This window comes from Apteryx rowi, unplaced genomic scaffold (assembly GCF_003343035.1).
Source record: "Apteryx rowi isolate R43461 unplaced genomic scaffold, aptRow1 scaffold_717, whole genome shotgun sequence".
NCBI lineage: Eukaryota > Metazoa > Chordata > Aves > Apterygiformes > Apterygidae > Apteryx > Apteryx rowi.
Genome location: NW_020451002.1, coordinates 85,365 through 109,288, shown reverse-complemented (window position 1 = coordinate 109,288; position 23,924 = coordinate 85,365). Strand labels below are relative to the sequence as shown.

Genomic DNA, 23,924 nt, shown 5'->3' with positions numbered 1-23,924 from the left:
AGCTCTTCATACATCAGACTAGYGTAGTATCAATATTTCAAAATGTCATTTATTCTGAAAATATTTTAGAACAATGTAATAAGATTATGCGATTTTAATTATTTAGAAATTAATATACCATCTTTCAGGAAAGAGTATTTTATTAAATATCTCTTAATAAGAAGAGTGTCAATTATATTAAGACATAAGAAAGGATGTTAAAAAGGGTGTTTTATGTATACATATTTTCATATCTGTGTACACGTAAGAAACAACAGCTTTTATGATGCAGACATAGCATTTTAATTGTTTTAATGCAGTGACTACATTTCACATTTCAAATTAATTTTTTTAGCTGATTGTAGATTTTCTAAAGGTTGTTAACTTCTTAAATATTTTAAAAGTATATTTATTTAAATATTTTCTTAATTCTTTCATCGCAAATCACTTTCAGCATTTCCATTAACTATTTATTTCTTTATAACTTTAATCCTAAAGATATGTGCAAAATGAAGATGACTTTCCTTTTTGCTAGACTTTCATCCTGAAAGAATAAATGTATTTAAAAGCATGAATACATTTATTTAAATTGCTCTATTTCTTGGTTTAATTGGCTGTGTAATTTTTGGATTTCAGTTTTAAACATATGGATAAAAACTAGGCAAGATGTATACAGTTTGAGGTCGGGACTAAATTACTTTATGCTGAATAATATCTTTGTACCTCCAGATGCTTGTTTTTGTAAAAAAAGATCTGGTTATCTGCTACTCAGTTCATGCATCATTTGAATTTTGAGGAGGGCCCCATTTTGTAACTGGTTATATTGGAGTGGACTGCTGTCATACACAATGTTTTATTTTAGTCATATCTAATTGCTGAAGCTAGATTTAACTAGTTTGTTGAGAATGTATTTTGAAGATGCAAAGTGATATGCAAGTGCAAGTGTCGTCATGTGGTTTTAATGAGACACTTGTCCTTTTCATGTTATGTATCACTGCAATTCCATTAAACTAAGTTATGAAGAGTTGAATCTTAATACTTAGAGCCCTTGAACTTCATACGACCAAGAATGCTATTAGAGGAAGTGTACGATGAAGCTGGTTTTCGTATTTCCAAGTACAGAAAAGTAATAGTGTAGGTGAAATCTTCTAGTCGCAAGGAACTTTTGCTGTTGATGTTGATGCCATGAGCTTAGAAAAACCCACAAGCCATGGGCAGATCCAGGAGCAGTAGTCGGAACTTGCTTCCAATCTGAAGCTTTGTATGCTCTGCTGCATATTTCCTGTCTTTTTAGCTAAAGAGTGCTTTCCGGACCTTTTCACTGGCTTGTGTTTAAAAAATAAATAAATAAATAAATAAATAAAAATAAAAGCAGCTGCAGCAACTGTAATTATTAAAGTCAAAATAACACGTATTTTTTCCCTTATTTTTTAAATTTGTTTTCTAGGTATTGAGTTTGTGCTGTGAAGCTTGCAAGAAAGTAATTTTTCACGTTCCATCTGAACTAGAGGCTGGCACATTAGTTGGCAGAGGTGAGAAACTGCAAGATGCCCATCTTAACGATACACCATTTCACCTTTTCTGGAGATGGAGACTCTTTCTTTCTTTCTTTTTTTTTTTTTTTTATATGGAATGTATGGGTGACTGGACAGCCAGTTAAACAGCTGGATCAACCTTTTTATGAAGGATACGCCCTGTATTTGTTACAGATTTGAACACTGGCTTTGTGCGTCCATTTCATTTTTGCATGAACAACCATTGCCAGCTTTCAGCACGTATTTTAAAACTAGAATGACAGAGATCAGGTTAACATTTTCAAAGTCTGGAGTCTAGGGATGAGTATTCAGATAAGCGGCTTAATATTCAAAAGTGCACCCAGAACCCACAAAGTCCTATGAAGAAGTCAGTAAGTCTTTTGGATAATGGAAAAGGAAGAAGGAAAACAAAACCCACACAGCCAAAGCACCCAGAAGCTACTGCTCTATGACCGGCGTGAAATACGGATGTGACTTCTCAGCTGTCCTGCGGGGACAAGCTGCAAAGGCGTCCCGCACGTACAGCCAGTGCAGGGAGTGCTCCGTCCTGCGGGACGCACTGTCGCCATTTAGGGGAGTTTGTAGGGGACCGAGAGGAATGGGAGAGACTGGAAAACATCTCTCTCCTTTTTTCTCAGACCAGCCTTTGAAAGGCAGTTTTTAAGGTGTGGCGCTGGAGCTGCTACAGAGGTCTGTGCTGCCTGAGACTGAATTTAAGGGATCAGAGATGCTTTATACCAGTCCCAGGACAACAGAGGAGTTGTGGCAAATCTGCAGTCCTAATCCAAATAACCATCAAACCCCAAATCTTTATTCTGGTATTTTTGGAAATGCAGTGCTGTAATGTACAGCACTCAGACTTCTTTAAGTGAAGAGATGATAATTCTGTTCAATACTAAATTGTCTCTGTAAAGGTTGACAAAGAAGTCACTGTTGCAGTGTTCTGGAAAGTCTATGAGATGTTTAATTGAGCAGTAAAAAGGAGGACTTAAAAAGGGGCAGAAGGTGGTAATTTTTAAAATAGTGCTTCCCATCTGTTCTTATACTCTTAAAAGAYGAATGAAATTTGTTTTATCAAAAATATCATCTGCATATATGAAGTGAAATTTTGAATCTACTCAAGTCTTTGGAATTTTTGCCATTGGCTTTTGTGGAGGCCATCCAATATATCATTGAAGGATTATTGAAGCATACTAGTACATAATAATTTTTATTTTATAACTTTTTCATTAAAACATGCTATTTGATTTTGTAATGTATTAAGGAAAAAAAAAAGATCAGGTTTTGACAACATCACACTGTGACACCTCCATGTCCTCTGCAAAGATCCATTATCCAGCGTTTAGGTTTCTGACCTTTGTCTTTTTCAGGGTGGCAAATCATTCTGCTTAGGGCTGTGGTCCTATTGCAGTTCATCATTATGATTATCCTGATTTTGCCTTTTCTCCAGTCGTAGTGCAGAATTACTTACTGATGAAACAGTTTGAGTAAAGTTCATTGATGTTTATTTTAGCCACAAGTGACAGGAAATACAGTAAAAACACTTGAGAAGCATGCTGAGCTTACCTGTATGCCCTGTCAACTGCATGGGATTCTATTATGTACATATTAAAAAATTGTCAGTCGTTTGTTCCAGAGTTGGTCTCTCCCATCAGTCTGCCTTATAATTTTGTCGTCCCAGGACTTCTACACATAGAATCAGTCAGTGCTTTCTTCCTGAGGGCAAAACTTCCAAGACGTAATATCTCTGTGGGAATTTCCATTAATTAATCATCTTCACTGTTTTTGTGGGCCATGGAGCACAAGATAAATGTAATATCTCCTGGTCCTATAATGCATGTGTCTATGATGTTTTTTTACATTTAAACGTGTTAGTTCATGTCTGATAACTTCAAGAATATCTCCAGTATAATAGTGTCTTTTTCAAAGATGCGCATGAAGGACCTGTATCCTTTGGGAAGCAGCCTTTAYGTACACAACAGTGGAAATTAATGTAAACTTGGTCAAATCTGGGAGCATAAATGAGTTCTAGAATCTATATCTGTGATGCTTAAATATAAAATGACCAAATTCTTAAAGACTCTGTGCGTCAGTAAGTATCAGTTTAAGTTTTATTTAGGGAAATGATTTTCAATTTTGTGAGGGCTCTTTCTTGGATGTTATTGTTTCACCATTTGAATTATTGTCTGAATATTTTTTCTTACAGTTAATTTGAAAGAGTGCCTTCAGTCTGCAGAATTGATCAGTTCCAGTGATCCAGTCTTCAAAATTCTAGAAGATGGTTCCGTATATACAACATCTGTTGTTTCTTTGTCTTCTGAGAAAAAGACTTTTACCATATTACTTAAAGATATTCAAGAACACGTAGAAAAGAAAATACACGTTAACTTGGTGGCAGATGAAGAAAAGGTAAGCTTCTAATTTCAAGATACCTTATTTATTTGGATACTGTCTTAAAGAATACACTTCGTGTTGGATAACTAGCTTCAAATAATCAGGCACAGCACTCTGTTGTAGAATATATTTTTATTTAGTGATGCTTGATTACTGTGTGGGTTAAGTCATTAGACTTCCTGTCTGAAATAGAAGATGCTAACAAGGAGCTTAACCAGGAATGTCAAGAATCTTAAAAGCAGTGTTTGATGCATGAAGGCAGATTTTATTGGCGAGGAAGCATTACAATGAATGAAAAAACTTTTAAAGATCCTATGACAGATGTAATCGGAAATGAAGATCATGAAAAACAAGTGGTCAGTGGGAAAACCGGAGAAAGGAAAAAAGAAGATGGAAAAAGAGGAGCAGTAATTAAGCAAGAATATACACAGTTAAGAATATATAGGTTGATTCTTATCTATTTTTTTATATTCTATCTCCAGACACAGAAGACAAGGCATGCTAGAGATACAGTTCTCAAGCGAACCAAAAGAAGGTGGGGTCCTATTCCATCTGTTATGATAGAGAACTCGCTTGGACCTTTTCCGCTACAAATCCAGCAGGTATATTTTATACAGATCCTAATTTTATGGCACAAACTGTCTTCCTATGTGACCTGTGTAATAAAATCTAAGTTGCTATTTATGGGTTCAGACATATGTTTTATCAAGAAAATGAAAACTCTTCATTAGCAAAGAAATTGTAAACTCACCAAAACTATTTTTTGGCAAAGTTTGTTTGTTTGTTTGTTTTTCAAGGAAAAAAGAATATCTCATATTCATTTGCACTAAAACTGTCTTCCCAAACTTTGTAGAGGAAATCTGAGGCAGTTGGAAGAACAGAAGTGACCGTTCTTGAATCCTCCACTGATGCCATTCCTCCTTTCATACCTCTGTCTCATTCTGTCCTGTTCAGTGTCCCTCTTGTGATCTTGTAGCAGAAGTAACATGCTCATGGTAGTTTGGATGATGGTCAAGAGCTGTAAAAAGAGAGACATACTATGACAAGAGAGAGCTCTTTGGCCTGCAATTCAATGAAGGTCATAATTCAAAGCAACAACAACAAAACAACCCAAAGTGTTGTCTAGAAAAAGTTTTTGTAGACTAGGGGGCGGGGGGTAGATCTTATCTACGTGTCTGCGTCCTTTCTGGATCTTAACGTGTAAACCTGTCATATTAAGACTGAGTATATTATTAGGAAAAATACTCTATGTAAGAAAATAAGTAGGTGTGAAAGAGAAATACAAGAACTAAATTTATCATAGATCCATCTAGCCTTCACTAGATTACAGAGTGGCTAGTAGAAGATGTGTGGAGACAAGTGTAATAACAGAGTCTGTACAGAGTAATCATTCTCCTACTAATCTTATTTTCCTAACTTCTGACAATCAGTAGGTAAGGAAAGTATTTGGGGGGGGAGGTGTATAAATACATAACTGCTAATGCTACCTTCTCGGTGCTTGTAATGAGATGCAAAGAGACAATCTGAACTGGCATATCCCTGGACTATATTATAGATTGCTTCATTTATCTTTTCATTTGTTTTGCTTTTCCTCACTAGGTTACAAACCACGTTCTCAACCAAGCTCAAACTCTGAGTGCGTCAAAAAAAATCTCTTAAACAGAGACAGAAATAATAAGCCATCTGTACCTGAATGTGCCTTGATACATGCAGCATTCTAGAAAGATTACATTTCAAAATTAAATGTATCTTTTTCATGCACATTCTTATTTCTTTAATTGTTCAGTGGCACTAAACACTTCTGAGTTTGAAATGGATTAATTACCTCTTCTCACGCACGCACATTGTAAAGGAAAGCAGTCACAAGATGAGCTATTCTTCTGCTCTGTGAAGTTTAAGCTGCTAAAGAACTAGAAGTAAATCTTTTTCTTTTTTTTTTGAAGTGTTCCTGCTTCTAGTAAATGTGATCATGAAATGGGGAAGAGTATATTAGAATGAGGCTGCTGTTTTTCCTTGGACTTAAAAATTCGTTCTTTATAGGTCCAATCAGACACAGCTCAGAACTATACCATTTATTATTCTGCAAGTGGACCGGGAATTGATCAGGATCCAAAGGGTTTGTTCTACATAGAGAGAGAAACTGGAAATATCTTTGCTACTCGTGCAGTAGACCGTGAACAGTATCCAAGTTTTCAGGTACAGGCCTAAACTGTGTATATATAATTACTTATGTCTTTTATTTCTGTCATGCATATATTTCAAAGTTGGGTTACAGTGGAGATGGGGAGCAGACAAGATCTGGAATCAGATCTCTATGCTGATTGCCTTGGTGTTTTGGTCTCTGGTGTTTTGGTATTGGAGAGGTGAAATCAGTGACATAAGGAAATAACTAGTTACCTAGCTCTTGAGCGTGGTTTTGCTTTTCACTGATTAGATTCTAATTCCAATGTAACTGGAGTGAAATACTGGGTTTGTATCACTTTGGGGAAGAGTTTGAAGTAATCCCAAAGTTTTTCAGGGCAAGGTTAAAAAAGTCTGCATAAARACAAAATCGTGATAAACTCCAGACAAACAGCTATGTTTTTTGATCTTCCTTTTCTCAAGCTGTTTGGTTTTAGTGTTTAACAGGGTGCACTGCTCTCTCTAGTGGCTGAGAAGCATAAGAAAACAGTGAGTGGGAGTAAACTACTGTTTCTAAATAGTTGCTTCTAAACAGTTAGGCAGGTAATTTGCAACACCTGTTATTGCATTTTATTAGGTTACGTTGCAAGGGGCAGATGGTTCTTCCATTGTTTTTGCTTTTGTTCTAAATAGCCATGCTTGCATATAAACATCATTACACAGAAAGTCTTTGGTAATGCTCAGGTAACTTCGTCTACATTTGTTAATACTGTGTTTGAGAGACTTGAAAAAAGCTGTTTGACAGAGTTGGGGAAAAATGGAAAATAATGCAAATACTTTTAGTGGGAAGAATGGAAGGGGAAAGGTTGAGAAGCAGTTAAAGTTTTTGGTTTTGCTGTCGTCATAAGATATCAGTCACTTCCCCTTCTATGTGGCCAAATAGCCTGTTTCCTTACCAAATGTGTCTAGCATTTTGCCCCAAAGAAAAAAAACACAGGTCACTTAAAGAGAAGATAGTGAGTCCCAACAATGACTTGAGATCTCAGATTTTCCCTTCAGGTTGAATGATAAAGTACAAATGTGTGCAAGTAGCTGCAAAAGACTTATGACAGACATGAGCTAGATTAATTCCTAGCGAGTACTTCCTGGCATTGAGAAGGATATGCTTGGCACACTGTATTTCATTTTGTTGACTCCTCCATTGAATTAAAAGTGTAATAATACTTCATGGTGTTTCAGTGTGAAGAGCTACTGAATTTCTATCTTACAGATCATTTGCTTTGCAAGCACTCCTGATGGATATTCACCAGAGGTACCACTTGTGCATACAATCAGGATAGAGGATGATAATGATAATGCTCCATATTTTACACAGGATGTTTTTGAGTTTTGTGTCCCTGAAAATTCCAAACCTGGTAAGAACAGTGAACATGGAAAGCATTGTTCAGTTCAGTTATGTACGAGTATGACTAGGTATAATCCTTTCATTTACTCAGTTTCAGTAGAGTTTCCTAAGGACTATTTCTTTACAGCAAAGGGTGAATTTTCAAAGAGGATGTCAAGATTTCTTATTCATTAGAAATTCAAAATTCCATCTCAATAATAGTGAAAAATATTATGTAAATAGAAGTTTTCAAAAACTGAGATGCCTCAGCATTCTTAAAATAGTGTAAGAACTTCAAAACACTTTTTTTTTCATTTTATCCAAAATTCCCTGTTTCCATAAAATGTTTTGATTGACAAAGCAGCAGCTTCTAACAGATTCATTTCCTAAGCAACTAAATTGGCAGTATTCTAAGGAATAAAACACTTTTGATTAAACTTAGAGTGTGTCCAAACTGATTAAACAAGGTAGGACTTTTTCCTGCGGTGGAAAAAAGGTAACAACAATACATAAAAGGCTTCCTTCTGCCCAGACCTGTAAGAGGAGATTTGCCAGTTACAGGCTTCATGTGTCTGTGTAACAGAGGACAGAAGCGGGGACAAAGACAGGTAGGGAGAAAGGTGGAACCCAGAGAATAAGGAATGGAAAAGCCCTGGTTTACCCTTTTCCCTCATCTACTAGACTAGGGTACAGTGAGGAAAGTCTAACTTGTTTTCCAAAAAAGGAAATATCTTAACGTTCACCCCAAAATAACAGTCACATTTCATTCTCTGAGCTGTTCCACCTTTTACCAGGTGAGTTATGGGTTTTAAGTGAAGTTTTGTTCCAAAACTAATCGGGCCAGGGGTGAAGTACAGTAGCAGTCCCTGAGAGATAGAATTTTAATTTGAACCATGTCAAAAATCACTGAACACCCCCTCCCACCCCGGCAACTCCTTTTCAGCTGTGTTTGGGATTTTCAGAAGTCACTGCCAAAAATACTAATTGAAATCTAACCTTTTAATATTTCTGTTGATTATCTTTTCTATGCATCTGGCAGCTGCAATAATTACAGTTTTGTTTGAAAAGGAGGGGGGGGGGGGGAAAAACAGCCAGAGGATTAAAATAGAGAATTTTACACTATTGCTGTATTTTCAGTACTATGTTTTCAATACTATTTTCATTTAGGACTAACTGTCAGAAAAGCCATTTTCATGTATCTAAAATAAAAATACCTCTTCAAATATTTTTGATCATTTACTGATTTTCTGGAACTTAAAATCTCTGTATTGTGTTCACAGGTATAATAGTTGGAAAAATGGTTGCAGATGACAGAGATGAACCTTATACTCTACATACTACATTGAAATACCGCATTGTGTCACAAACTCCACCGGTAACCCCAGTATTTGGTATACATAGTGACACAGGAGTCATTACTGTATTATCACCACAGCTGGACAGAGAGGTGATTCTTACCTGAAGCATTTAGCTGCTTCTTGCACTTCTTTGATCTACTGCTCACAGATAGCTTCTTAATGCTGAATTCCTGGCACAGGGATTTCACTTTTCTTGAAGTGATCAGCCATTCTGTATTCAATAAAAGTATCTCTAATATGTAAGACCTAAAGAGTAATATAACATAACTTAAAATTAAAACACAAACAGTTTATCAAATAGTTTTCAAGCACAGAAGGTTCAAAGCAGAGTTGATTTAAGTTTCTATTTCACTTGTTTTTTGGGGGGGAATGTCATTTGCTAAATTGTTTACACTAGAAAAAATAACAGGCATACATAATTAAAAATAATTTCTGGTATATGGCACTTATCCTAGAAATGAAACACTGCTATGTGCACAGCTTTTTCTAGGTTAAAAGTAATTGTGTTCTGGACTACTTATTTTGCTTCATGCTGGAAATCCACAGTGGAGGTGTATCCCAAAACTGTGCACGTGTAGGTATACTGCTTAGCTTTAGCAAGGGAAGTGTGCAGTGGCTGAGTATCACCATGACTACTGCAGAAACAATCACAGTGACTACCCAGGAAAGAAAAGCTTGAAAAACGAGTCCACCACCTATCTTGTAAAGATAAACGTCTGAAGCAGAACAGGAGAATTCTTTCCTCCACCCAAGTAACCTAATGTTAGTTCCAGGGATTGAGAGCTAGAATTAATGTCTTAATTCGCAAACTCCCACTTTTTGTGTCCCCTCTGTCCTTCCTCCCTTCAGTTGTTCAGGTATTACTAAGGCTAAAGAAGGTATTGTGCTGTTGTGACTCAAATTCTTGATTTAAGTGGGCTGCTTATCAGTGATCCTGTTTGAACTGATAAGAGCACTGACTCTTGCTGCCCAGACCATGCCAAATGGCAGGCCTTGCCTTGTCACATTTAGCCCAAACAAAACCTGATCACAGGAGCATTTCTGGTCTTCCTCACTGAAATAAAAGACAGGGGGGAAGTTAAACTTAACAAAAAGCAGCCATGAAGTGAGGCATCTTACCAGCTGGAAACCCAAAGAACAGTTTCCTACTGCAAAGGACTCTGGAGGGAGGCGGATAGCAGATGAAGGTGTGCCATTATGTCTTCCAAAACTTAGGGTGTTGGAAAACCAAGGTGTCTGATGTTGTGAAAAGCTTTATTTGATATAGGACATGGCTTACACATCACTAATAGATTCTGAATTCAGTACTGCTTAGCTACTGAAAATATTTTACTGACTTTCCTTTTGGACCTATAGGTAAAAGGCCCCCAAATTGTCTTATTTTGAAGGTAACAATGCTGAATTTAGAACAGAGTTGGGGTACGGGAGTAAAGAATTTAGTTCTACTCTTGTGTGTGACTATGTGATTAAAAAAAATTAAAAGGTCAAACTTCTGTATGTTTTTATTCTTTTTTAGCTGGTATCCAAATATACTTTATTAATTGAAGCAAGAGATATGGCAGGTCAGCCTTTTGGTTTGTGTACTACGGGAACAGCTGTCATTACAATTGAAGATACAAATGACAATGCACCATCTTTTAAAAACATGCAAGTAAGTCTTCATAAATTGTGTGTGTGTGAAAGGTAAAGAAATGACTGGTTTTTATCCCCTTTCTAATCTCCCCACAGCAGTCCCTCAGATGTGAAGCCTAATGTCCTGACATACTTACTGCCAATATGACTTCTTTTATAAGCATTTGAGATTGCCATTTTGATTGCTCCGTTGTTTGACAATTAGACCCATTTGGTGTATATTAGGTGTTTTCAGTCATTTACCTTACGACTATTGGRTGGAAGCTAATATGATTCATTCACAACTCCTGCTCCAGTGCATAATCTTAGAAATCCAATAATTTAACCATATTTAGGTAAGGCAAGATTCACTGCTAAGCATGTCCACAGCCTCATTGCCTATGATCAGCTTTTAGCTACTTCTGTGTTGCATATGAAAATATGTTAGTGTCAGTGAAGGAGATGCACCAATTTTTTACCACAGTTTTCTTTGCTATTACAACTTTTTTTTCCCCATATAGAAATACTATTTGAACATCATCTTGTTCACCAATAGCTATAACTCAGCTTTAAATCCTTGCTTATTGCRTCTTTCTGAATTATTTTCCTTTCTTCCTTCACATTTTAACTTAAAAATTGTGACTGTTGGTTTTTAGAAGTTTATGCCAGGGATGAAAATTGACTTTTAATTGTTAGGTTAATTTCTCTTCAGTTAGTGACCTTTTTAGGACAGAGACTATGCCTCAGTAAGCATAGGTACAAGCCAAATACAATGGGAGACTTCGTAATATAAAACTGAACAAAAAGTTAATTATTCATCAGTAATATATGTATATTATCTTTTTCACCCACTACTGTATAATATCATCAATAATATTAACTCAGAATTACTCTTATTTGTGCTTCCTGAAATTGTACAGAATAACAGAGTTCTATTAAAAAAAAAAAGGGGGGGGGAAAGCCTTTCATCCCCTGCCATCCAAGTAGAGACATATTTCACCCTTCTTGGCTTTTCTTCTCACTCTTGTGGTTTGTTTATATATATATTTCTAATTTACCCCATCACCTTTTCTAGCTCTGTGCTTGATCATGTTGTACACACATTAGCATCTATAGCTGATGTAACTCAGGGCAATGTTGCTAATTTACCTTTCTGGGAAGGAGAATTCCAGACTTAATTATGTCAGTGAGAGTTTTAGAGAGTAAAAGAGAGCTGAGATTTCAACTGTTCTCACAGGAAAGGGTTATCATTTAGGAGATAGGGGAGGAGTGGGAGAAATACACTAATGCATTAAAACAAAATAGCTCATTGCACCAGCTTGGCGAATTGGCCCTTTGGGTTTAAGTAGTCTCATTTAAATACAGTATTCCTTCACTCCTGCATTGTACCATTGCGGAATGGCATTCTCAGACTTAATATTTTCTTTTGATATTTTAAGTATGAAGCATGGGTGGAAGAAAACAGAGTGAATGTAGAAATACTGAGAATTTCTGTTGTTGATCTTGATGAACCTGGTTCACCTGGCTCAGGAGCTGTTTTTGAAATTATAAGAGGAAACGATGATCGCTCCTTTGAAATTACAACAGACCGAAACACAAATGACGGAATTCTGTGTGTTGCTAAGGTAAGTTACAGTGAGGATGCTGGAAGAAAATTTGTATGTCTTGGGGTGTCACTTTTAAAACCAATAACATAAAGCTCATTTTTATTCGATGAATATCTCCAGCTATCAGGCAAATTATGTTTTCTTACTATACTCAACTCTATTCTGAAGCAGATTGCAAAGTGTACTGCAAATTAGGCCTGTGTGTGATATGCAATTTGGACAAAAGTTTAGTAACTCATCTTCCAGACTACTACGCGTTTTTGTGTGTGCAGGATTCAAGGAATTATCTTTTTTTTATCATTCCAGAAGAGCTTGGCATTTTAGGCTGGTTCCACAGTTTGAGTTGTTTAGACTTAGGCATGTAACTGAGGATTGTTCCATGTCTGGGTTTTTAATAGAAACGAGAGTGCGGCCAGAGAGGGAGTGATGGGCACCTTCTCCAGTCTTGTTCCTTCTGTGAGCTGATTGCACTTACCAACTCAGCATAAAACTCTTCAGGTTTTCTTTTGCAGGGTAGTGACTTTAGGTTTGTTTTTCTGGGGTGTGGGGCAGTCCACATACACATAAGATTATGTATAAGTTTAGGTACTTGTTACACCTGATACTTTACAGATATTAGAAAAAAGGACCACTGTACTTGTACTCTGGCGAATTCCTTAGCCTCTTACTGTCTTGTTATCTGTTAAAACTGTGCAATAACAGATGTCTTCTAAGGAGCAGAGAAGTTTAACATTAAAATTTGAAGATGTAAAACACAACAGTGTAGAGAGATGCTGGTTAAATTTGTGTTTTATTTAATGTTTTGTTGCTGGTAGTCATTTTTTAAATAAAGCTTTTCTAAAGCTATATGCAGGGTGTACTAACCCAGCTGCATATTTAGGATAACTCTCCAGCATACTGGAGAGTATTATACCTTTAGGATATAAATAGCTCTATTAATGACATACTACATCCTTGGAGAAGGTGTCTTAAGACTACCTTTGTAGATACTTACTGATCAGCCCCATGAGTTCAGACACATTTGCAATCGTGTAGTCTCATGATAGGTGATAACAAGAAGTGTGATTGACTTGTGCTAGGAAGGAGATATTCATAAGCTAAAATAATGGTCAGCTAGAGACGGGAGGAGAAAATCCCCCACCACATTTAATTCTTCTAACAGCTCTGTTGGTAATTCACTAGCAGAGTGTTACTAATCTAAAACTGTGCTGTGGTGCTACTTACCTTGTTAGGGATAGCTCCTCAGATTCTTTTCTTTGACAAAGTTAGAACTTATTTTTCTCTGAAAATCGTGTCCCTTTACTGTGTCTCAGGCTGGACATTCCAGAAGAATAGATGAGTTCTTTTGTAAATAAATGTGATATTGTACAATTTTGCCTATTTAATAATTGTTTTGGGAAAACAATACCAAGTTTTATATTGGTTTGAAGAAAAAAATCTATTTTACAGGGACTGGATTATGAAAGCTCCAAGCAAAGGACCCTCGTGATTGCTGTCAACAATGAGGCACCTTACATGTTAGCACCACATTCAAGACAACTTGCCCAGAGCACCAGTACTGTTATAGTGCATGTCAAAGATGTTGATGAGGGACCTGTATTCAAACCCTGTTTTCTCAGACTGGAGGTTAAAGATTGTGAGCAGATGGGGACACTTATTGGGCGTTATTTAGCAGAAGATCCAGAAACCGGGAATAGTGAAGGCATATGGTATGTTATTTTACTAGTTTATTTGGAGTACAGCATGAGGGAGATATGGGAAGGGGAAAATAGTTATTGATGCTCTCTGTATGTGTGTATGCATACACGTGTGTGTATGTGCGTGTGTATAAATACAAATATCCAGATCTATATATATATGTGTGTGTGTGTGTGTACATATTTGTTTATTTATTGATTTGTTTGAGATCTTTTCTTAAACAACAAAATTATTCTTAACAGCTACCGGATAGCACCTGGCCAATGTAATTGGATTAGCATAGATGAAAAAACAGGCGAAATCAGAACTACTAAAGTCTTGGACCGAGATGTGGGAGACATGAGACGAGGTCAATGCAATATTACAGTCCTTGCAATAGACAGAAGTGAGTATCAAATGTTCTCAGTATCCTTTGTGGTCTGTAAAAGATCTGCATAAGCAAATCAAATGTAGGAACAGCTATACATGGTCAGACCAGAGGCCCACTTTATCCAGTATTGTACCCTGGGATGACTCTATATCAAATGCCTAAGGAATTTTATACAGCAGGGCGAGCATTTAAGAAATAGCAAAAAATTCTCAATTTTCCCCTCATATTTAGAGTTTTATTTCTAAAAGACTTCTGCTCCCATTTAAAATGCTTTATTAAATTGAAATCCAGAGATTTTGCTGTTGCATTTATTTCTTTATTTCCCCACTGAATTATTTTTTTTGTAAGTGATAGCACGTGGCTGCCCTGAAGTTGACAACAGGGAAAGCAGTGACATATATAATTTTTCAAATATGAAGTTCTTACTCTTGCAGTTGTCCTACTGTTTTCTCTCTGTTTGATCTCTTGGTGTCTTCTTTTTGGAAACCTATAAGCTAAGAGAACCTCTAGTAATAGGTGTATTCATTGCTATATGTTATCAGGTTCATACTCATCCTCAGGAGTTTAGGTTCTGTAACAGTGCTATATATTGCTTGGGTGATGAGCTCTTATGCATTCCATTAATCGTAGGGAAGGGCTGGACACTCAAGTTCTCATTCTAAAACAGGTTTTGGTTCTGACTTAACTTTAGTGAGCATCTCTTCTTTCTGATTGCTTTGGGTATTTATCTCCTATTTTAGGAGGAGACATAGTGTAGGTGAGATGATTAAATACACCTTTCACTTCCCAAATGCTAAAGGTAGCAAATCAGTCATCAAAGAAAAAYGTAAGAAATACAGCTTGCACTTTCAATTCTAAAATATGTCTTACATTAAAAAGGAAAAATAGGTTGCCTTTATTGATCCTATGGTAGGATTTAGCCCTTATCTGCTAAAATATCAGTGGGAATAAATCGCAGACCTTTTGAAGTTGCATTATAGCTAAAAATTCTAAATCTGTGGTGTTATGTGACTTTTTCCAGAGCTTGCATGTTAAAATTAAATATGTTATGATTTAAATTGTTTAGAGCTTTTATTGTATATAAAGAAAATACAATATATGGCTCTGCAATCAGATATCTCCAGAGAAAGTTTTAAGAAGTAGACTTGATGTAATTTTATTGGTATGCATTTGCAAGTATTGGCCATTCCTATATCAGAAATAATCAAATTAGAAGGGAGAGCTTGTTCAGTTCTCACATGTATACTTTAATTATGTAATATGTTCCACTGCTGAATCCTGGTACCACATGATGACTCAGAGGGAAGAGAACAAAAAGAATGACGTTGTATCTGAAAGGTGTTTCTGTTCACAAACAGTGGCATAGGAAAGGGAAAGGGAGGGTAGAGGAATTGTAATTTATTTTCTCTTTCCCGGAGTAAAAAGGCTTGAGACCTTCTTTTTCTGCTTTTGAGTCTCTATCTGACATAGCGTCCTTTACCGCTGACTTACAGGCTGCTTCTATTAGAACAATATCTGTCCCCACACCAATAGACATGCTTAACAAAGTATATTTTGTGTGCATACAGAATATGGAGCTTTGGGACCCCCCTTCCTTTGTGGTGCTCTTTCCATTTGTACAAATACACTTCTGTACATTTAATTTTGACCAGGTTAAACTGCTGCAAATGAATAATATTCAAAGCAAGTCGAGAAGAAACTGGTGTATGTGAACTTGATCTCATGCGCAGGAGAGGCAGAACTTGCAGCTGCAGATTCATTGCTCTCCACTCTGTCTTTCCTGTTGTCTCCCTCCTGTGCCCATAGCTCCACAGTTTCCTTGAGGATAGCACATGCAGGGGAGGAAACCAACTGCAACACTTTCTTCTCTGTCCCCAGAACAGGCTAGTTCCTCCCCATACTCCCCACTTTCTGTTTTTGGTTCCATTTAGTGGTTTCTAACCAAATGACACACTATATGATCAGGCGAGCACAGAGAAGGACTCTGTAGAAGCAGCAGAGTGGGCTATGAAAATTCTTGCTCTGCTTTTAACTAAATCAGTAGCTGCTTTCCACTCTACTTTTAAACTTAGGTATTACAACTGATTATATTTGATTCTGATGCGTAGGAGTAGAAATAAAGAAATAAATGCACATTAGAAATAAGCACTAAAAGTAGTTCTTTTTATTTCACAGGTGGCAAAACAGGCACTGGAACTATTCAAGTTATCATCAAACCTGGGAACAAGAATTACCCACGCATTGCTAAAACTGAGTATATAATGTGCAGAGACAGAAAGCCGATCTGCCTCACTGCGCAGGATGCGGATGAGTCTCCTTTCAGCATGCCTTTTGTATATCGCGTGGCTGACCGTAGTTTGTCTGCCTCATGGAAGGTAACCCGACATAACGGTATGTTCAACTGAATCCTGTTGCACTTTTTAAAAGTAGTAATAGCTTCCATTGCAAGTGGTGTTCTTGCATCTTTGCAGTAAGGCTATTAGGCTGTGCTTCACCTGTTTAATACAGTAACAAGTAGTAATTTTTACTGAGCCTCGTTTATCACAGAAGTTGGCTTACCTGTTTCAGGTCCGATCTCTTAAGTCCCTCTGTGTTTCATTTGCTGTACAGGGGATCTAGAGTAGATAAAGGGGAAACAGCCAGAGTGTTCTGTGTCTTAACTGTTCGGGGTTTGAAATGGTTTGTTTCCAGAAGTTAGCAAGGTGTCACTGTTGGCATGGGAAAGGCAATATAACAAATAGCATCAACACCTCTGGAAAAGAAAGTATACACTCATCACTTCAGAGGAATTTAAGAATCCAATGGCTATGGTGCCAAAGAAAAATACAATTTTTTTTTTTAGGCTGCTATTATGGGAGAGGACTGGGAAACTGAAACATTGCCTAAAATTGATCACAGGTAGCCTAAAAAAATCTTGGTATTTTTTTTCTCAATACTGCTGACATCCAGCACATTTTAGCTGTAGCTGAGTTTGGTGAAAATATTACTGCCTTCCATAATGTATTTATGCTAATTTTGATAATTTTGATAGAAACAGATAAAGGATTTAGTACAAAAGGAGTCACTGTTTCCTAAAATATGTTGATGTGAAAAGTCATAGATGGCAATGGTTTCCTCTGATGACAGCATCAAGAACCAAAAGTACATTTGCTACTGTGTTGTCAAGCCTGAAAGGGGTCTGCTTCTGAAGTGGGACTTCATGACAAAAATTCATTAATAAAAGGAAAAAAGTAGCAAAGTCTGAGAGCAAAGACCATCTGGAAGCTTCAAGGTGTATGTTAGGCAAATTAAAAAATATATTTTAGAAGGGACATAGAGTTTCAGATACCTGAACAAAAATCAACCATTATGTTCATTAATGGCCATCTTGTAGATATTTTTTTACAAATGATTTCTTTCACCCTTTAAAACACATGCTCACTAATCATTGCTACTAGCAGGGCAACAGACTAAATGCATTTCATTTCCCATTGAGTATAGCAACTCCTATGCTAAAGAATGGAAGTGGCGTTAATTTGTTTTTGAATTAATTACTCCAATCAGACCATAAGAAATCCTTTAATAATTGCCAGTTCAGTTGATGGTCTTTATGAGTAAACACTGTGTCATTTGCCATCATGAACTGAATCAACTTCAGAGTTTCAAATCACATATTTTCAGAAGGCTATATAGGTTTTGCTTTTCAATTCTAACATTTAAAAAGGGTGTTGAAATAGGATGTGGAAGACTATAAATCCTTCCAAATACTTACTTGCATGCTACTTGTAGTTTACTGTTAACACGTTAAAGATGATAGCTTTAAACTAGCTAATATCGATCTGGTATCAGTATAGCTATACCAGAATGGAAGAGCATGCTTACAGTGACAATTGTATAGCTATATCTCATATCAAGGATAGAATCTAGTTGTGTAGTTTTGCACAGAATCTCTTCCGTTCTAGTAACTGATGATGCTTTTCGGACTGTTGGAAACTGACTGGGATAACAAGTGAAAGGGGACAGGGGAGTTTCAATTATTTTTAACAGTGGATCTCTTTTTGTCTTTTTTGCAGACAAATCAGCATATCTTTCACCAAAGGGTGAAATTCCATTTGGAAAGTACACTATTCCTGTAAGTGTGTCTGATAACGGAGGAAAGCAAGGAGTCACTTATATAACAGTTAATTACTGTAATTGTGATACTCCGAGTGATTGCAGTGAAGACAATACCATTTCCCCTCATGTCTTTCCAAGAGCTGACCCAAATGTTACTCTTGGGGTGTGGGCCATCCTTGCAATGATCTTAGGATCACTATTACTGCTGTGTAAGTATACTTTTTCAATATGAATTGCAAAACACTTATTTTAAAATAAGCTGAGAGAGCTCGATTTGAACTTGACTCAAGCATTTCTTTCTGTTCAGGCTTGTGTAGCCCTCATCACTGACTTAAGTTCTGTTTGTATTGGCGTCACATGCTTCTTGCTCTAGTTCTGTCCTTGTGTCTTACTTACTGTGTGTGAACGTTTGTTTATTCTTTTAAGTACATTTTATGTAAAATGTTCCATATGTTCATGTTAGCAAGGCCAAGAAAGTTCATTCTGTAGGAGTGCTGAAATCTGTTTCCTAGAGCTTTTTGGTGATCCTTCATATTTCATGGACTAAAACATTGAGACTCTGAGGCACTGGATTTAACAATAAATTTTACAAGAGCCAGCATAATGGAGGACAAGTTAGATAGTTCCACAGTAGACCAAACTGTTAAATACATTTTGTGTTACTGAGTTTCTCAAAGACTAACAGATTCTTAACAGGTAAATGTCACTGTTAACCAGTGAGGGGGTGACAGTGATGTACAATAGCAAAGCTAGGTCTGTGTTAACCAGAATCAGACAGTCTCTCTGTAGCCATAGATGGTACTGACTGTACTACACAGTGCTCATATTTTTATGGGGAATCCACTGATACTGTAGACTGAATAGACTAATGACATCTCCTCATCTTTCATCACTTGAGGACATGCTAAAGTAACAAACACTTCAGAGTTTTCTTCTTTCAACGACCAGTCTTCTCCCTATTCAATGGCAGCTAGCCAGGTAGATAAAACACTGGGACCTGCACACGTTTTGAAGGTTAGATATATCTGTGTTTTATCTAAACACCACAGATACCTGAATTCATGATGTAATCATGAGGTGGAACTTATAAGAAGTGGAGATGCTCAGCAGAGGTACCTTGTGAAGGGTTAGGTTGGTTTCTGTCACTGCCCCTTGACTGTCCCCTCCGAGACAGACTCAATCTTTTATTGTGGATAGGTTTTACCTAGTGTATCCTGTGCTCAGTGCTGGTATGGATGTCTTCTTCCCATTGCCAGAATCAGGAGGCTATCCACTGGGGCCATTGATGCAGATCGTACTGATAGCTGATGCAATGATCAGCTGAATGATCTTGAAAGTGGTTCTGGGCCAATTCCCTCATAAGTTTATGATCAGAGATCAAATTGCTCAGTGGGCAGTTATGCAGAACTAAGTTATTCCTCATGGGCTTTGTTTTTAAGCTATCAGTTTGAAAAGAGAAGGAAAGAGTGGTTCTCTGAATGAAATGTCCAGTTCTTCATTTAGGAGTGGTATTAGTTGCACATGATTCTTTTATACAAACTCATTTCTGGCTGAGTGTCTGTGAGAACGCTTAGTATTTTTACAGTAGCTAAGCTACTGTAGTGCAGTACTACAGTAGTTTACACATTAGTTCCTTATGACATAATTTGACACCTGCTCATCAGTAAATGAAAAAGGTCTTACATACAATCTTCATGTAGGCGTAAGGCATTATTTTCTTCATCCTGATTTTGTGTTTGTTTTCTATATAATACAATTTTGCAGTCTCGTAGTGTTTTCAGAAAGGAAGCTTGCATTTCTTTTGGAGAAGCCAAGATGCATTTTAGAAGAAAGAAGTAGTTCAAGAATATAGTGAAGACTCCATTTACTATTTGAAAAAAATGAGTAGATGGATTGGTATTTTTAGAAACAAATGATTGCTTTAATCATGCTTGATGCTTAAGCATTTGAAAAGACTAATACAACAAAATTCATTTTCAGTCAAAAAGAGGTATCATTATGAGATAAAATTCATAATATCTTCTTCACTTACTTCCTCTCTGTAGTAATCTTGATTACAATTTGTGGCTGTTGTGGCTCTGGGGTAATGCACAGACAAGTCACCGATGACTGTGCCAATCACAACTTAATCATTTCAAATACGGAAGCTCCAGGAGAAGAAGTGATGGTGAGTTGCCTATTTATTTCAATGTAGAAACATGTAATTAATATACCCACAGCATTTCAGTTTGAATAGGGGAATACTTGCAAATACATGATTTAGTAAAGGAAATAAGCAATAGAAGGCAGGGATCAATAGATGTGCTTTGGCCATTTAAAAAGAAATTGTAAACTCTGCTTTAGGCAGAGTTAGTAGTACCATATATATATAAAATATATGCTCTCCTATTATTACAAAACCCTATTCCCAGTTGCTTATAACTCTTCCAAACTTTAGTTGTTTGGGTTGGAAGTTTTAGGTGGATATTTTAATTATTTCAGTCATTTTCAGTAATGAGATCAGATGAAAATTTACTGTTAAATATATGCTTATGGCAAAGCATTATCATTTCACTTCCTTGGAGAAGGAATATTAAATTTGGCAGATAGTTTTTGTAGATATGACAAGTACATTTTCTTCCTTTCTCTTAAAATAAATGATCAATCAGTTGATTTCTGAGCTGGTAGAAAAATTATAATTGAACAGTCTATGTTCAGTAAATATGTTCTTCATTTTGGCAACTAAACTGTTTTGAGATTCCGTGTACCATGAATATAGTCCAGCCCAGGACTGCATGCATGCGCTAGGAACTTACCTCTTCAGGTGCTGCCCCTTTTCCTCCCCATTCCACCTCCAAAAATTAGAATTAGGAGATTACACTAAAAATCATTAAGTTTACTTCACTCTGAAAAACAAGAATGCTATCTTAATGCTGACAAATGTCAAATTTCTGGTCGTCTATGAAGCATTAACTTAGTGCCCTTATAAGCTGGTATGTAGTCTTTATTTATGTGACCCCATAGTAGTTTTTCCATGTTTGACTGAGTGTACAGACTTAATGTGTGATGAAACAGAAATGAAGTTTAAGCTTGTAATTGTGTATCTGATTTAACAGATTACAAGTAGGTGACTTTGCAAACCAAACATTACTTTTATGTGATATCTTATGTGATATTCAGTTGTTGTTGCATCTCATATAATATCTAAATGCATTTTTTTTTTCTCCTTTGTCAAAGTAACCTTTTCTAAGGACCGCTGACTGATCTTTATAGACACAGTGTTGAGGATAGATTTTTGTACAAAATGTCACAAAGCAAAAATTGAGACTTTTCAATTTTAAGTACTAACAGTTCCCAATTTTTTTATCCTTTTGAATTAAAAATGTGTGTCTTTTTTAGGATCACAATGTAATTCCTTTACAAAATACAAATGATCAAGGAGGATATGGAATAAAAACAGGCGATCAACAAACCTTTGAAATGGTAAAAGGAAAAGGGCATACTCTGGAATCCATCAAGGGAGGCGGACATCAGACTCTGGGATCAGTCAAAGAAGGAGGAGGACAGCCTATGATGGATACCTGTAGATATTCATACTCAGAATGGCATAATTTCACACATCCTCGCTTAGGTGAAGTAAGTATTCTGATACTGGTCTCCTGGAGTCTGCATTATTATCAATGTATACAACCTTTTCAAGGAAGAAATCATGTATTTGGGTAGAAAGCTTTTCTCCCTTATTCTTACCTGTTCCCCTAACTCCTATTTGGAATATGTCTCTTTAGGTAAAAAATCATCCTTCATCTGTTTTAGACATAGGCAGACTTTCTTTGCTTGACTTAAATTTTAAGCAGTATGCTATTTTTCATTTAGAATATTTTAATTTAGAATAATTACTTTACTCAGGTTTCTGTGTGTGTGTGTGTTTTGTTTTTTGTGTGTTTTTTTNAATGTCTCTCTGCTTTTATTCTAACTGCTTTCTTTGTACTAATTTAAGACCTGATATTTATCTTGGCAATAGTGTAAGAATGTATGTAGAGCATTAGCATTATAGTTACACCATGCTTTAGAGATCAAAAACTCTTTACTACTTGCCTGACTAGTTAAGTGTAAATCAGACTTTTAATTTCAAGTGGATTTTAGTTGTTTGACAGGTTATTTAAACAGGTTCTTCCTCTATTACTGTTACATACATGATTAATAGAAATGATTTCTTTATTAAATACTTATATTTTATAGTCTGAATGATACAGACCAATCATGTGCATTTTTTGTATGTAGGAATCCATTAGAGGACACACTCTGATTAAAAATTAATCAATGAAAGGTAAATCAAAGAAATTATTTTTATGCAATATGTTTAGGATAACAATTTAAGAAAATAACAAGGTATGTTCTCTTCCTATGCAGAAGGTGCACCTATGCAGACAGGATGAAGAACAGAAACATTCTGAAGATTATCTCCTTTCATATAACTATGAAGGAAAAGGATCTTTGGCTGGTTCTGTAGGCTGCTGCAGTGATCAGCATGAAGAAGAGGCACTTGACTTCTTAGATCAGCTGGAACCCAAGTTTAGGACATTAGCAGAAACATGTGTAAAAAGATAAATGTGCCTTTCACAGTGCTGAAAAAAACTGTAAATAAGTGGCTGTCATGCTTTTGTGATATTAGTTATTTTGGAATTGAACGCAACAGATTCTTCCACTGTGTTCTTTCTGGGGGAGAGGTTTATCAGGATTAATTTAGAGTTGTGAGAGTGTAAGTAACTCTTCCTTTAAATTTACAATAGATTTTTTTATCTCTACTAGACACATTCCATCAAAAATGAGGGAGTCAAAACTTTTTTTTTCCTTAAACTGTGTTAATATAGTAGTGCTAGTTTCTACTTAGATTACATTTCTTATTCTTTGTGATTACTTAAAACACAAAACTAAGTTTTTTTCCTCTTAACTAATTATCCAGCTTGAAAACTTTGTTGTATTTGGCATTGGAGAAGGAAAGCTTTTTTTTACTCACTGTCTCTTTGTTTTCTTTTCATTCTGTGGAAATAAAACCAAAAATATTACTGGTGAATATCAAATACCTTGTTAATTTCTAACATATATGAACTGAGATACAAAACAGTTTTTCATTTTTCACATAAAATAAAAAATACTGATGACTGCATTATAAAACTTTATATTTTGATTAAAAATTAAATATATATATTGTATATATGTAAAATAATATTAAAAAATATATTTTTCTCCTAATGGGTTATCACCCATCAAACTTGCTATCCTAAGGGATTTATGGCATCAACAAATAGGGTATCAGCATTGTGTGCGAGTATATGTTTTTCTTTTAGGAAATAAGAGATTTAAAAAAATCAGGAAATAGGGATAATTGTTGTACTTAAATGAATGCAAGACAAATCTCATGTTTACTTGACTTAAGTTTGTACCTCAGTTTCTTGTGAGTTTTAACATAGTATCATTACAGAAATGACGAACATTGCCAAGAGTTTTGTCCATCATAGCTACCACTGCCTTTTTGACTTGTCTTGTTATGAACTTCATTAAACTGTTTTTTTCTGTAAGTAGAACTGGGAGAAGATACAGCCCAAATGGACTGATCATTCACCACATTAATAACATGTTTTAAAGCTAGCTTTGTTTGAGATGCAAAAATATACCAGGACAAACCATCGGTTTTGTGTGTGTTGTGTGGTGGTTGTAGAGGTATGCATTTACACAGACCTCTGGCAGAAGTCATCTGAATCTCATTTGTATTTTGCTAGATAAAGCATACAT

At 36.0% G+C, this 23,924-nt stretch overlaps 1 protein-coding gene across 1 annotated transcript; it reads left to right on the top strand.

The window, feature by feature from the left end:
* Window positions 1-1,048: 1,048 nt before the first annotated feature.
* LOC112976325 (desmocollin-1-like) lies at window positions 1,049-22,739 on the top strand. The gene is made up of 16 exons (XM_026087435.1): window positions 1,049-1,105; window positions 1,427-1,511; window positions 3,721-3,923; window positions 4,391-4,510; window positions 5,949-6,104; window positions 7,300-7,444; window positions 8,694-8,860; window positions 10,288-10,422; window positions 11,822-12,007; window positions 13,439-13,698; window positions 13,930-14,072; window positions 16,233-16,448; window positions 18,110-18,361; window positions 20,198-20,319; window positions 21,531-21,767; window positions 22,542-22,739. The coding sequence occupies exons 1-16, from the start codon at window positions 1,049-1,051 to the stop codon at window positions 22,737-22,739; spliced, it is 2,682 nt and encodes an 893-aa protein (XP_025943220.1).
* Window positions 22,740-23,924: the final 1,185 nt, after the last annotated feature.